Below are 16,865 nucleotides of genomic sequence, written 5' to 3' on the forward strand. Positions count from 1 at the left end.
ATGAAATATGTTAGATGGTGATTGATGCTATAGCAAAGATACAGGAGGGAAGAGGAGGATGAAGAAAGGGAGGAAGGGAAGGGGCGAGAGTGAGAAAGAGAAAGAAAAAGTCCATGAAGAATCAGTTGTTTGGGAAGGATTCAGATTCAGTACTAAATAGGAGTAGACTTCACTGAGAAGGTGAGATTAGAGCAAAGACTTAAAGAAGGTGAAGGGGCAGGACAAGATGATTTATTATGTAGTATTTTCATCTAGAATACTTACAGAAGAAACTTATTTATTTGAAAATCTAATGTCACTCAAATTGCAGATACCAAGTATGCCCTCACATATCCAGACCTAAAAATCTGGGGTTTTTTTTCGAAATCTTATATATGTTTATGATAAGAAGTATTATATGACATTCTTTTTACAAAATAAAAGCAAGATAGAGGATGAGGTCAAGTGCTTTTTAAAACTCACTGTTTGATGTTTATGTTGATTGTATTATATGGGGAGGAACATAATCATGTCCAATGGAAGAATATAGTTCGTATATAAAATTATGCATTTTATGAATATTATCATCATGTTCAATTGAAAAGATCCAAGTGAAACTGTGGAATCATGAAATAATCAACAGCAGAATATAAGGAGTGTTTAAATCTAATAATAGATACTAACAATAATTCTAAGTTATTTGCATTTCGATATGCTCTATTTCTTGGTATTTTGATATTTGTCTATTTTCATTCCCTAGTGCCCTACCTATTTACATATTTTCTCTACGTATTTCCTTTTCCTCTAACAAGTGCATTAAGCCCTCAACAAACAGATGCTTCCAGTGAGTTGGCAGCATATGACTTACTTATTTACTTGGAGGGGATACTTATTTAGTGTGTATGAAGTGCCAAACACTGCACTAATCACCAAGGATGTAAACTTGAGTAAGAGGATACACTTCAACAAACTGTTCTAATAGTTTAGGTGGGGGAGAAAACATGGGAAAAATAAATACAATGTATTACATGAAGTACAATAATAACGTCTAACGGTTGCTGAGCACTGTGGACAGAAGCCATGCTAAGCACTGTATACCTGTCTCTCAATTTGTATCTTCAGTCCCATTAGGTAGGTATGAAGACTGACCCCATCTTAAAAATGGTGACGTGAAAGACAGAGCAGTTAGCTAACTTGCTGTACCACAAGAACAGGATTTAAATTTGAGCCTGGGTCTTCAGACCTCATAGACTCCTGTATTAACTTCATCTGCTTACTTGTTCAGAAGCAAGAGTGTCAGTTTAACTCAGCATGGAGATGGGTCTGAAAAGGTTTCAGAGCAAAAATTGGCACATTAAGTGGATATATTATGGATGAGTATTTGCTAGACAGAGAAGACAGATCGGGTTCTTCAGCATGAAGGAATGCACGGTAGAAAGGCAATGAAAATAACAGTTGTGTGCAGTGAAAGGAACTGGGAACCACAAGTGACGTTTCCATGTGGCTGGATGGGAAGATCACAGTGCGAGGAGTGAGAGATGCCAGTACAGAGATGGAGGACCTTCATCCCTTGCTAAGGGTTTACTCCTTTAATGCAGAGATGGCAAGCAAGTTTCATACTGTGAAATATCACTGATTTATAGCCCATTGCAACATACTTCCAAGTCATTGCTTTTAGAGCAGCACAGAGGATTCGTTGTGACCTGAGAAATCGTTTAGAAGGCTAAGTAATAGTTTGGAGATAAGTTTCAGAGCAAAGTTGGAGTAAAGTGGAGGGACCATAATGAGAAATATCTATTGCTAGGACATGAGATTTTTATTAGACATGAGCAGTGAGGGTGAGGGGGAAGGACAAATAGAAAACATGTACCAAATTTTTAGTTGAGCTATTGGATGGATGGTGCTATCACTAATTGAGATAAGGGAACAAATTAAGAGTGGTGGGGGTGGAAAGTGATACATTCCATTTTGTTCATCTAAATGGGGACTTCTGTAGACAGCGAGAAATACAGGTTGCATCTCAATACAGAGTTCAGACCTGGATCTGATGTCATCTACCTATAGCTAGTATGCAAAGTAGGGGGTGAATGCTTTCACCCAGGCATGAACCCTTAGCCCAAAGAAAATCATGGAGACCAACTCTGGGGAATACGAATGTTTAAGGAGTTGTGGCTTGCTATAGTGGCAGTGAAGGAAAATTTGATGCTCTCAAAGAGGTGGGAAGAAACAAGGCTGAAGTGGAAATACAGAAGCCAAGAAGTGATGTACTACACATATGCTGTTAAATTCATTTCTCTAAATACTTTAAAAATGCCTCTTTAGAATAAGTGAAATAAGGAGAAATGTGTCCTTCAATACTATAGTTTTGATGTCCAGCCTATAGCATTGATTTTACTAAAGCATACCTTAATATGAGGCTGTCAGCATGGATTGAAGGATATTAAAAGACTAATGGAATTTTTTGTTGTGTTCACTATGAATGCATCTCTCCCCTTCCTTCCTTTCTCCCTTCCTTCCTTCCTTCCCGGATGTTTTTCTATTCCTTACACAGGTCCCTCTTTTTGAGGAATCTTGTAGAAAGTTCACTTATATCTCAGGAATAGAAACAGTTGTGCGACTACAGATCAGTTGTCTATCTTTGTTTATCTATCGACCTATTTATCTGCTATCTATCTATCTATCATCTATCATTTGTCTATCTGATAAAAATAATTTAAGATATAATGTGAATCATGTAAAAGTTTATGGTCCCTTTTTGCATTGACTACTAAAAATCTTAGATTCATTTCTGGGGACAGTTTCTGCCTTAGAACCTCACTGTACACATGGGAAATTGACTTCACTGCTAACTCCATCTTTCGCAACCTGCCAAAATGCCTCATTTGGTTATTCTAAATTTGATTCTTTCTTGCAAGTTGTGTGATTTTTGTAAAGCACTATGAGTATTTGCTGGAACAAGAAAGAACTGAGAACAGATTCATGTATTAATTTTGAAGAGTTTTGTACAGTAATTTTGATCAACTGCAGACTTCATTCAGTAAATGTTTGCTGAACTGAGTCAAGGGTGAGTTGAGTAAATTGTTACTCCAAGGATTTGGCTTCTCTCAGTAACTCCAAATCAGCCTAGAGGTTTTTCTTGGTGGCTGACTGTGACCAAGGCCCTACCTCTGTCTTCTGCAGTGACAAGGACAGTATGTGCAGAACAGTGTGATGGCAGATGCTACGGGCCCTACGTCAGTGACTGCTGTCATCGAGAATGTGCTGGAGGTTGCTCAGGACCTAAGGACACCGACTGCTTCGTGAGTCTGGGAGCTCTCCCCTTCACTCACCTGCCCCCCCTCCCGGTTTGGCTCAGGGACATTGAATCTCTAACAGCCTATAAAGATAAGATCAAATTTTACCACATTAGGGTTAAGAAAAATGCTCTGCCTTACTAGAAGTCATTCCCTAACTGCGTGGCTATTGATGAACTAGGATTGTTCTATTCTAATAAATGAATTATTTCTTTCTGCTCTAATGTATATTACAAGTGAGATTTATTGGAGAACGTGACGGAGAACATACTGGGATATCTTCTAAAAAGCTAACAGCATCTTTCCAAAATTTATGGTGATTACCTGTTTATGTTATTGCATCATTTAGTCTTCTGAGTAGGGGCATCTGCATTTTATTTCTTGATATAAATTTCAAGATTAAAGCAGATGACTCTATGAACTTAACTATTTTATGGTTTATATTGTTTACAAGCTAATATTATTCAAAATTTATAAGATTTATAAATGCACACTTATAGCAATTTATATGCTAATTTGTGTGATTTTAATTTTGGAAGAGGACATTTTTACTTCCCCAAAATTAACATTTATAGCTTGTCAGGGACACTTTTTAATTACACTTTGACATCCCTGATAAAGTTCTTTCTGTTCTTTTGAATACATACAAGCAATTCTGTGAGCTATAGTTGATGCAATTTGCTACACACAGAACATTAGTTTCATTTTAAGCTAGAAATCGTAGAATAAGAAACTATTTTTGTTGTTAAAAATGAATACAGGAATTTATTTTCTTTTTTTTCCCCTTCTCAAATACTCAGAGAATACACATATATATTTAGAACTGAGTATTTTTTTTAATTGGTACTTAATTCTGGAAATAAGCAAAATATACATTATAGCTGTTATGATATAGAAACATAATAATTTCTCACTTTTCTTAATGTCACAAAATACTGAATTTGTCTATCCTACTTCTCTAATGAAATAAAAGTATGTATTGCACAAGTGAGTAGGGAGGAAGGAGGAAATAAAAGAAAAATGTTAAAAATATAAGGAAGATGCTCAGCAGGTTTTGAACAGAGACCATTCCCCTTGCTTCTCACCAGACATGGGATGGAAGCTTGGTTTGGAGGATACTGAACAGGTTGTTAACAATCCCAAACTAGTAACAACAATAAACACCAACAATGGCCATGACTTTCTTATAGAAGTTTTTCACTGCATTGTTTTTATGATTCTGTTATCATGATAAAGTGCTGAGTGAACTTCAGAATTCTCATTTCATTACTTTTATGGAACAGTCCATTGATTCTGCTTTGGCATTTTGTACAGAATGTTCGAGAATGCCAGACCAGGGCCTTGGTATAAGATATGTTGTTTTATATGCTGTATGAAAGGTAACTTGTTTGATTTCTCTGGCCCATGTCCCTTTGTTGCCAAGCAATGTTGTTGCACAACACTGGATAAAATATGTTAGTAAAGCAATCATGAGTACGTATGAAGTTTTACAGCCATAAATTAAAACTTACTGAGTTTTCTAGATTGGTTTTTAATAGATTCTTCCTGGAAAGTGTCATCTTAGTGAATAATGTATCATCAGTGAGTCTCGTTCCGATTATGCGTCTCGTAGACCATCATCAGGGAATTGTCATGTTTGTGATAAAGTACTTGCTAAAACAACAATTGATTAAGACAATGTTTTGAGGAAACAGAATAAATTAGTACTTATTAATAACCAAACATACAGTTTATGATGATATGTTAAATACAGCTTGAGTTCACATTAGCTTGCCTTCCAAAGCCTGAATTATTCCTATGAAGGTTTAAATTTTTTAGTTAAGAGAATTAGTTCATCCCCTCTTCACATGACTTTATGTACGTATACATGTGTTCTATTTTTTATATCAAATACCTAGCTCTCAGGTGATAAAGTTGTTTTTAATTCTTCTCAAATGCATTTGAATCTATTAACAAATTGATGTCTTAATACAAATATGTAAGTCAGCAGTCACAAATTTACTTGAATTTGGTGACTTTTACCAAATGTTTTGATATTATGAAAAAGACCATACAGGAAGAGATATCATATTAGTTAATTATGGGCTAAGGAGAGTAACTTCTCTAGAATTTGCACTGTACTCTCAGCATGTACATTTGGCTCATCACTGGCCAGAACCTTTTCTTTAAGTCCAGTTTGAATGGCCAACACAACACTTTCTCACTATGCAATGATGGTCAGTGTACTTACCATGTCACTTAAGGCGCAGGACTCTCCAAACACCAGCTTTAGGGAAAATCTAGCCTGTACAATTGGGGATATAGTTGTCAGTGCCAGACTCAACATAAACCCTTTTGAATAAGTCTGAGCTTAAATAAGTTTCCACTATTATCTAACTTTAATAATTTTAACCAATTGTCAGCTTAGGAATTAGTCGATAGATACCAAGCAATCTGAACATCAGTAACTATAGATGGTATATTTACCAACATTGGAAAAACAGGTTTGTAAAATTGAGAAGTACAAAACAAATATGAACTTAAAAAATAAGCCTTAACAACCAGAGAATTATCAGGTTCCAGTTTTTATGAAATTGATGTATGCTAAACAAAGAACACAGCCCTCACAAAACTGCTGTAGAGCTGTCCCTTTAACAAGTGTTATAAAGGTCATTTGTAAAATGGAATTAATATCTGCTGTGTTGCAGGCTTGCATGAACTTCAATGACAGTGGAGCCTGTGTTACTCAGTGTCCACAAACGTTTGTCTACAATCCAACCACCTTTCAACTGGAGCATAATTTCAATGCAAAATATACCTATGGAGCATTTTGTGTCAAGAAGTGCCCACGTAAGTAACAGGATGAGAATAGCCACATTCATTAGCCCATCATTTAAAAGCAAAGGAATTTCATGTAAATTTATTGCAATTTGAAACTTGTGACAATATCATGAGTTACTTGGGTATGGGTACTATTACCATCATTTCACAAATCAGGAAATTAAAATTAAAAAAAAAAAAACTGACTTGATGGGTTCAGACTCAGCAAAGGAGTGGCATGCTTGAGGTTACAGTACAAAGTCATGCACTGACTTCTCAACTCATTATTTCCACTGTATGTTTTTGCACGTGATGCCGTTCTTCAGAAAAGTGGTTAGTTAAGTGGCAGCAAGCTATGTAATGAGTGAGGTCTGCTTCTGATAACAATGAATTTTCACCTGAAATGATAAGTGACACTTCTTTGTGGTAGAATATATATCATTATAGTTTTAACATCCAATCCAGTCTTACACAATAATAATAGATATAAAGGGCATGTTGAGGGGTCTAAATTTACAACTCATTCTAGGCATTCAAAGTGATCAGCTTAACTTTCATCAAGAATACTATATGTCTTGGTATTTGCTCAAGTCAGTTTCTTTGTTTGAAGAGACCAATGAAACATTTCTCCAATGTTTTACTTATTGGAAGGCAGAAAAACATTGCTGCATTTGTCCACATACTCAATTAAAAGAAGGCTTTACAGTCTACAGCACATAGATGTTACTGGCTTCGTTCACTTCGTGCACATGACGGAGTAGGAAGTGTAAAGGACGTGAGATTAGAGTAGCTTTGGTTATGGCTTCGCCCACTTCCTAGCCATGTGGTTTTAAATGAACTATTTAGTATCCTATTTTCTCCTCTTTTATTATGGGTGGTAATAATCATATGGCCCCTCTCTCTTTCCCAGAATCATTATAAAAATCAATGGATAGAGAATAAGTTTCAGAGGAATAGTATATAAAAACAAGTCTTTGAAAACAGTGATGATTCTGGCCATTATTACTAAATATTTTATATTGGTTAAAAGATTTATTATGCATATATTTAACATGTCACTGGATTACTATTCTAAAGTCACAGACACACTAACTCTAGGATAGTAGAGAATTTTCCACCCTAAACACCTTAATATCCAAATGCATGTTTTAGATCTAATAACTTCTCATCTAAAGTTACTCTGTATCTCACTAGCTACTATCCTTGCAAAACTGGGGGCTTGACAGCATTGCAGGATGGGGCTGGATGATGAAATTTTTCCTCTTCTACCTTCTCTTCTACTATTCTACCTTCAAATTATGGTTCCTTGCCTCAAAGACAGTCAAAACCATGCTTTTTGGGGGGTTTTGTTTTTGAGATTTTTGGTGCTTTACTGAAGCTCTATCCATTTATTTTGGTGCTTTATTCAAGTCCCAAGGTTGAGACCAGGGGTTGGGCTGGAGTGGAAGGAGTACCAGGAAAATCTGAGTTGGCAAAATTCTCTTTTGTTACTATATTCTTTAGAGTAATTTAGCTGAAGGCTCTCAACTCCTAAGTGTGGCAAGAGGTTAAACATTGAGAGCTTTTTTTTTTTTAATTATGTGCATAGTGACCACGGATATGGTAACTCATAAACTTCTTTTTTTGAATTAGTTTAGGTCTATCGAATTGCAGACTACTTTAAAACACTTAAGTATTTATCAGTGTAATTTATCAGTGTAAATCTTTGATGAGTCTTGCTCAGAAGGCATGATTTGCTCAACTGTAGGTATCTTGGAAAAACAAAGATGTTTAACTTCTAAATACTGGTCCCTACAATTCCTAATTCAGAATTCTGAAATTCAAAAACTCTAAACAGCAATTGTTTTTTCTTTTGAAACTCATTTGAATGCAAAATCTGAACCTAACTGATATGAAGATCTTTATAATTTTTATTTATTTCACTTGGCATAAATTGCTGCAGAAATGTAGAAGCTTTTTGATATGGGATATTCCTAAAGACTTTGCAGAAAGGATGGTTACACCTGTTATAAGCTGGGTTCTTGTGAGAGAGACTATTGTTAAGAAATGCTCTCAGAATCTAGACCCCTGGGGGAAGGAAGGAAGTGAGATCAGGCTGTGATGCAGGCTCAACAAAGTGTCTCTTTTGTAGCAGATGTCCTCCAGTGGATGTTAACTCTGAATACAAAGATCTATACACTTTGGACCCACTCCCATGGATTCATACATATCCCTCCACCCTGGACTCACTTCAATTCCAATTCAGATGTTCTAGAATATCTCCTCCCAGGGCAAGCCACTTCTCAGGAGTTCATACTGATTCTAAACTCATATTTATTCCACACAAAGTAAAGGATCATTTGTGCTACCCAAAACTATGCCCACTGGTAGGATTTTTCCTTGGCACTGTCTTTCAAGTCAACTCCTCAATGAGGCTTCAAGACAGCTGTTATCCACTTTTCAGCTACTTTCACCCACATACCAAGCTTAGTTTTTGTTCTTCTCTGTCAGCTTGTCATAAGTGCCCTCTCTTGGGCCTCGTGCAAGCGTAGGTATAAGCTGGCTGACGGAGAGATGCCAGCAAAGTGGTGGATGACATGGGGATCGGGACCACATGCATATGCAGTTTACTTGTGCCTCTGCCCCTGCTCATATCAATCCCAAATGTACTGCTTCCATCTTAAAAATGGATTGTTATTGGACATACCCAACGTTATGACATCATGGTTTTTAACAAAACATTGTTTGTGATGGGAAATTCTGGCTACAAGTTCAGTCAATGACCCATGGCTAGGTCTTCTATCTCTACCAGGACTCCGAAGCCTGTTGGGAGCTGTTTGTTAAATGGTGTATAATTCTATGATTTGGATGGCCTGGGGTAGCTCTAGAATCCTAGAGGTCTCTGATGTGATTTTCCAGTTGGGGCTTGCCATAACTCCACGTGGCATATTTTCCCACCATAGATACATCTAATATCATAGAGCCTCTTGGGTTTTGTGACCCAAGTAGCAGAATTGCTGCACCCCACCTGCACCATATGCCTTTCCTGCTCTGGGCCCCGTTCAAGGCTGGAAGTCTTCTAGACCACTGAATAGTGGGTCAGAAGCAGTATTTCCAGACCTGGAAGGATACTGCCTTCAAAACTCAAAGCGGCCTGGCAGATAGTGGGAGGCTCTAGATGCCGTCATTTGTCCTTTTTGCAGGGAGGGAATGTCCTGGCATATTCTAGACCACTGGATTATCAATATGTCATGTAATTAGATGTTCCTGGTTCACTTAGTATACCTTTTCTAAAGTACTGCCCTTTCAAATTTCATTGTGTTTCTTGGCTTAAAATGATGAGATAGTTTCTAGGGCACACCACTGAGAGATGAACACATTTTCAGCATTTCCTCCTGGATATGAAGTGTGCTCTCTTGATCCAAGGCAGTTTAACTTCAGCTTCCTTTGTGCTTCATGTAACTTGAAGTAGTTTTAGGCTTCAAACTTACATCAGGACACGAAATGAAGTGGAACTATTGAAAAACACAAACTAAATGTCATGCAGTTTCCTAGGTCTATAAAAGAAATTCACTATCTTGGGGGCAGTTCAGGACGTGGAGCAGTAGCTAAGCAAGGACTAGCTGTTGTTAACACACACTGCCCTTGGATTTGAATGTGGATGTTCATAGGTGCTATTTCAGGTTGAGATAGTTAGAGAGTTGTTTTACGGAAAGAAACATACATCCTCTCAAGGGTGGGAGTCATTTTCAAACCCCGAAATACCTTGTTTTAAATTCTTTGGCTGAATTTCAACACCATTGCTGATTTCATCTTCTTCCATCAGATAACTTTGTGGTGGATTCCAGCTCTTGTGTGCGTGCCTGCCCTAGTTCCAAGATGGAAGTAGAAGAAAATGGGATTAAAATGTGTAAACCTTGCACTGATATTTGCCCAAAAGGTGATTTTTTTTCATTTAATAATGACAAAAATACTGTCATTTTATAGTAAAAATGCAAGTGACTGAAGAAAATTGTTCTTCACTTCCTGACTGTGAGTCTTGTTTCTGCAGCTTGTGATGGCATTGGCACAGGCTCACTGATGTCAGCTCAGACCGTGGATTCTAGTAACATTGACAAGTTCATAAACTGCACCAAAATCAATGGGAATTTGATCTTCCTTGTCACTGGTATTCATGGGTAAGTATTACATTTTTGTAGAAAATTATTTTACAAAGTGTAGACCAAGCTTAAGAGATTCTTTAGCTTTATCTATTCAATTCCTTTTGAGACAGAGAGTTCCACCATACGCTAACACCCTTCTCCAACAAAATCCAAATGCCATATTACACCAGCAGTGATAGTAAACCAAAATTGCAGAATATATCCAGCTTATGAGTTTGGTGACTACTTAGATGTGAAAATATAGATTTGTATATAAGCTGAAATGTATTTGCAGGACATTCTCCTCAAATCCATAGATTTCAGTAAGCTCTATATTTTTAGATATGTTTAGGGAAGCAATATCATTGGGTGAAGTGGAGAATTTCATTCAAGTCCTAAACGATTAGTTCAAGACAACATAAATTAATATTTTTTTTAAAAATGTATCTCACAGAAAACCAATTAGTAAATTGGAATTTATTCCGAGCTTTGAAAACTTTTCTTTGCCTTGATGCATCTTTTTCTCTTTTTTTTTTAGGTTGAGTAGTACTATTGTAAGAAATCTATTAAATGAATTTAATTTTGGCAAAAAAAATTGTAACATTTTCTGGGCTCCTTCATTACATAACCACCTGCTGGTTTTAACTGGGAAAACAACCAAGTTTGTATTCTTTAATTGCAATAAAAATGTCAATATTTTTATTTTATATTTTATCTGTTTGTCTATATCACAACTTAATCCCTAAATATTAGTGCTACAGGCTACAGAAAAATATCACTCACATATTTCAATTCAAAAGATTACTCTAAACATGTATCACATTATTTCTAGAAGCAAAACAATTTAACACATTATGAATAAATATGTCCAAATAGGAACAGCAAGAGAAATAAAGCAAAGCATTTCTTGCTATTCAAATAAATTATTGTAGGTCTTATTACATAAAGCATTTTTTTTACTTTAAAATATAGCTTTGAATATAGGTCTATGCCAGAAATGGTAGTAGTATTTATGCACTTTGTGCCCTAGATATGTTATATTTGGTCCAAGAGGTGTTTTTTGTTGTTGTTTTGGTTTTTTGTTTGCTTGTTTGTTTTAAAATAAGGTCAAGACTTTTAACTTCTCTTTTAAAAATATGTGGACTTGATTACTCTTAGCATACATTCCTGCATGGCAACAATCAACAGAGCTGGGTAGCACAAGCCATTTCAAGATGAGACTCATTCAGTTATATTCATCATAGTCCCCACTGGCCCTCTGAATCCATTTACATTGCTGTCGTTGCCTTTTTGACTTCACTGGGCCAATATTTAAGTTCATCTATGTAATTTAATGCATGCATGACATTTAATAAAACAATATATCTGCATTTTAGCTATTTTTAAAACCCAATATCATCACGAATGAAAGATTATACTATGTTAACAATGTCTTCTGAGAAATAAGAAGAGGTAGCACTTGATTCACATTGGCTGCTTCCACGTGGGTATAATAAATGAGTTGGCCTCAAGTTCATCAGTGTGGGGAAGGATTTGAAAACAGTCTCATGAATTGCTTTAGACAGGTGGTTTTCATTCCATTTAGGCCCAACATCCATCCCTTTTATATTAAGCATTTTAATATTTCTTTTTCAATTCTGAAATAAAACTCAGAGGTAATACAGTCTGCCTATATACATAGTTTTATAAAGTCATTCTAATTGCCCAACTGTAATTTAAAAAAGTTAGAAAAGTAATGTTTAATGAAGTATGTATTGATAGGAAAATGATCGGCTTCTACTAGTAATAAAAGTTTAGATTCATGACAGCCAGAATTAGAAGTCATTCTGCACAAGAAGTACAGGGAATTTAAGTGCAGAGGAATAGCTGACCACTGGAATAGGGAATAACCAACCAGACACATCATTATATGGCAAGAGACTACTGGACTACAGAATTACACACGAAGTATGATCAACCATGATGTTTGTGCACATGAGGCCCTACACTGCGTGGAACATTTTAAGATGATTCAAGACATGAAGCGGTCCTTTGCTGTGAAAGGCATTTAACTTCCTTGGCTTGGGATTATTACTAAAAGATTTAAGTATGCCCCAATCTCTGTTACAACTGAAACATCTCTACAAAAGTCCCAGCTTCCCAGCTCAGTGGTGGTACTGCTCCACTGAGAACCACCGCAAGAATTTTATGATAATAGAGGGATTATGAGCCAACAAAAGTGACTTGCTAATGGTCAGTCTTCTTACAGATAAACCATGAGTAAAAAGGTTTGAAAGAGACTTGATCTGGTGCAGCTCAGAATAATTATTTAGTCTTAGCTTATTGTGGAACATGTTTATCAAAACCGGATTTATACTAATTATAAAATGGTTTTACATATTCTCATTCTCCTAAGGCTTTAGAATAGGGGGATATTAATAAATAAATGTGAAAAAAGGAAAGTAGATGTTTCAAGGTATAAAAATAGATTGTGCAATAGGAATCATATGTTCACAAGTTTTCACAAGTTTATGAGTAAAATCATTGCAAGACATCAGACCAATCCAGGCTTTCAAGGAGAAAACCAGGTGAAAAGTGACTTCTAGAAAATCAACTCACATGGATTAGAAATAGAAAAATAAATCAAGTTTCTCTTAAAAATAAGAGTTAGAGTTTCTACTTAAGTGACTTGACCCAGACTAGACTGGAGTTTGGTTTGAGGCTCCACTGCCGACAGTCTGCATTGAGTGGTGCGGCTTCCATCACATGTTAAACGCTCAGTGTCCTCCAGTGTAAAGTTGAGAACTGGGTTAATGATAAATACCTACATCCTCTGGTTGTTGTGGGGAATAAAAACAAAACAAAACAAATTTCATTCAGCCCAGTACCTGGCATACAGTAAAACCTTAATAAATGGTATGAAAAAGAAAGAGGTTGGGAAAGAAAGGAGTAAGGGAGGGAAAGAAGAGAGAGAGAGACACACACACACAGAGAGAATGAAAAATAACAAAAACAAAAGTTAAAAACAAAATAAAGTTTCAAATAAAAGCAGGAGAAAAAGGCAGTTCAAAAGAAAAACCTTAATGACTTTATCTAGTATCTAGTTTATATTTAGCATAGTATAGTGGAACAGAGATTTCATAGACAATTAAAAACCAAACAAAGGCAAAATTATTTTTGTGGCAATATTTACTTTATGATAAATTATACTTCTTTGTTCAGAAGATTTTTTTTGTCCTTAATGATAGCACTTAAGTTTAACATTATAATTAATATTATCTCAAACATAATATATAAGGCATTTTCTGGAACAAATATATATGAAATATGATATGCTCCCCATTCCTAACCTCATACCAACAGGAAACATATATTCTGAAGTCTTTCCATCTTAGAACAATATCAGTACAAAGTTAATTGAGTAGGTCTCAGACATTTATGTATAGGTATATGTGTATTCATGTATGTAATAAGTGAGTGCATATGTGTATTATGGACAGAGAGAGAAATTTTAAAGGTGAATAATATAAGATATTATAAACAGAAAGCTTTAGTAAATTAACAAAACATTTTATTTCATTTAATTCCTGTTACTGTCAATCGTCTACTAACTAGTTTTTAGTAGGATGCATGGTTTGATTAAAATAGCTGGGGTATTTCTTTAAACTAATAGAAAGGCAAGATCCATAATTAAATGAAGTTATACTTTTCAAAAACAAATTTCTGCAAAAAATAAATTTACTATCAAGTTGTCAATTAAAAATTTAACATGTAAAAGAGCTCGAGAAAGTTAAATATATTTATAGTTTATAGCATAGTAGTGCCATAGCTAGAAATAAACTAGGCACTCATTTCTTTATTTGGAATGGAACTGCAGGTAAAATGCAGTGTTCAGGGTTATCAATAGGATCCTCTTTCGTGTCTTGTCATGTTTATCGTTGTTCATGTGCATATGTTTAGAGCAACAAAATGTTCACCAACTGAGTGTGTCCATGCTGTGTCCCAGTGAGACACTGATAAGAAAATGCTCAGATGATAGATAATGGAAAACAGATAATGTTTGGTGAAAAAATAAAATGATTTCAATAGAATCGTGAAAATATATTTCTCTTTATCCTGAGCTTTATTTTAGATCACCAAACATCAATGACAGGATGGACATAATGTTCTTTTTCATGCCCCTGAATTTAGCTAGGAAAGTCCTCGACTTTAAAATACTGTAGATTTCAAGTGGCTCTAGGATGGAACCCCCTAGGGGTACTTTGAAGTTGGTAAGTGGGATTCTGTCAACTTATTTTTTGAGAGTTCTGAATCTCTAAAATTAAGTGTATAAAATTTCTGCGGTCCATTGGGTTTCATGTGAACAGTCCAGAATTCATTTCATCTCTGACAACCTGGATGTGTTCTCAGTAAAGATCTGGACTGACCCCATTATTGTGTGCTTACCCTGAACTTCGAGTGCTTCTCAGTAAAGTGAGAACATCAAAGAGTGAGTGTTGAAAGCCCATTCTGCTACTCAGAGCTAATGTTTCCTCTGCATACAAGTCTTTGCATGTGAAGAAATGGTAACAACAGTTTTCTCATGTGATGAACTTAATTGTGTGATTTCATATTCATCAAAAGCATTGTTTTTGATTCTGTATATCTTAAAAATAGAGCAAATTTGTTAGAATATTTAATTTAGCTTTTGAAAGGTGTTCATGTCACACTGAGGAAAATCTTAATTGCTTATGTGTGAATTATAGGGAGAATCGCGCGTAGTGTTGTCTAACTTCCTGTAGAACTCCACGTCAGACTAGTAGTGCGTTGTATCAGTTGCACTTCTTAGCTTGAAACAGTCGTTTCTGCAAGGAAAGATTTTTTTCTTTAAAGATATGTGATGGTTCAAAGTACAGAAGAATATATTGGTGAACCAAGCTGAGAGATCCAGTACAATGTGGTTCCAGAGATCAAGGTTGCTGAACTAACAGAGAATCTTTTCAAGGCTCTGATGCCAGGATGAATAAATACGAATAGACTCAGACTCACATTCCCAGAAGACAGACCAGATGTTTGTCAGGGGATTGCCGAGTGCTCTGACTGATAGCCTCCAATGGATCACCATATCCTAGTGTTCATTCCCCAAATGAAAATGAAGGTTCTCAGAGACTGTAACACAACAGATGTGCACAGAAAGAATAAAATTCAGTTAACTGCTCTGAGTGAATACATGCTTCTAAAGAAGCGTAGTTCATTGTTTTAGAAGGTTTGGTCTCTGTTGGAGAAGTGGCCAGTGAATGGAATTTAACTTTTCTCTGAAGATTTTATATTAATATGAGGTTTCTACTTGCCCAGAGTAGCACTGAACGTCTTTTAAAGTAATAAAATAAAATAAAATAGAAAACTATATATTCCTTTAAAAAACCTGAAAGTAGTGCTCGGATTACTGAGGATTGTTTAATATTATATCTATTCAAGTATGCAGTTATTTTGTACAATCAGCATGTAAAGCATGAAAAATATTTTCCTAAGATGAAAATGTCTGAAAAATATCCAATAAATATTTAATTTTAAAAGTTACTTTATATTCATTTCCAAAAAGACAGGGCATCTGTGTATCAATAATATTAATTATAAAAATACATTTATGCATTAGTAGATGGTATTTCAAAGTCTCCAAAATTTATAACACCTTTTGAGTATTATTAAATTTGTTGTAAGTTTTATTTTCAAATGTTACTATGATTCATATAGATGGAAGCAAATAGTTCCTGTGGTATGGAAGTGAACATAAACAAACCAGATTGCACTAACAGATAAATGTGAAGATATAGCAAAAAAAGGAAAAAAAAGACTTCCTGTATTTGCTTTCATCCTTCTTATGAAATTACAGCTTTGATTAGCTATTTAGTATGCTTTGAGGAGCCCACAAGGCAATTATGCTCACCATAACATAATTTATTTGAAGAGTATAGTTTCCCAATTAAGAATAAACTTTTAAAGGCAAAATAAAATAAAATGATTAATAAACAGAATTGCTATATTTGGAGGTTTTCAGGATAGTCAAATTGAACCATTCCTCTAGATCTAGAATAGCCTCCAGTGAAGAACTTCTATATTCTGTGTCATCAAAGTGTCCTCAAAACACCTTTTAATCCCTTTCCACATCTAGCATAGAAAAATTTGGATAAAACTTTGTTAACCTTCCTATTGTTAATTAAAATTGGATTTGAATGAAGTAAGTCACAATTCTCATATTTTCACTCCTTTATATAATTTGAAATTTGGCTACATTTCTTCTTGATTTTCTAGGGACCCTTACAATGCAATTGAAGCCATAGACCCAGAGAAGCTGAATGTCTTTCGGACAGTCCGAGAGATAACAGGTAATTTTTTTAAGTGAGTTTGTCATGCTAAGAACTATGTGAATTTTAGTGTTTTGTTGAAAGTATTACATAGTATTGGAATTTTCAAAACAAATTCTAGGTTTAAAAATACATGTTATTTTAAATGATGGGTATCTTTATTCCTTAGCATTTGTGCACATTTTGAAATTCTGTGGAATTAAAAAAAAAAATTATCCTTGAAATGTTGATGTTACTGTTTTTGCAAATGTCAGTGGATCTTTGAGACCATCTTATTCTGTTTACTTTTCACAAATACTATTGAGAATGGGTAATATGTAGAATTCACTTAGCACATATTTATAAAGAAC

The 16,865-nt window shown here is 35.2% G+C and overlaps 1 protein-coding gene across 6 annotated transcripts in view; it reads left to right on the top strand.

Annotated features, from left to right (window-relative positions):
* Positions 1-16,865, top strand: part of ERBB4 (erb-b2 receptor tyrosine kinase 4) — a 985,443-nt gene that overhangs the window by 704,191 nt on the left and 264,387 nt on the right. For all 6 annotated transcript variants that reach the window (XM_045520468.2, XM_045520469.2, XM_045520470.2 and 3 more), the window contains exons 6-10: positions 3,160-3,278; positions 5,960-6,101; positions 9,877-9,990; positions 10,102-10,228; positions 16,463-16,536. In XM_045520468.2, the coding sequence (XP_045376424.1) occupies positions 3,160-3,278; positions 5,960-6,101; positions 9,877-9,990; positions 10,102-10,228; positions 16,463-16,536 (576 nt within the window). The remainder of the gene's footprint in view (positions 1-3,159; positions 3,279-5,959; positions 6,102-9,876; positions 9,991-10,101; positions 10,229-16,462; positions 16,537-16,865) is intronic.

This window comes from Camelus bactrianus, chromosome 5 (genome assembly GCF_048773025.1).
Source record: "Camelus bactrianus isolate YW-2024 breed Bactrian camel chromosome 5, ASM4877302v1, whole genome shotgun sequence".
Taxonomy (NCBI): domain Eukaryota; kingdom Metazoa; phylum Chordata; class Mammalia; order Artiodactyla; family Camelidae; genus Camelus; species Camelus bactrianus.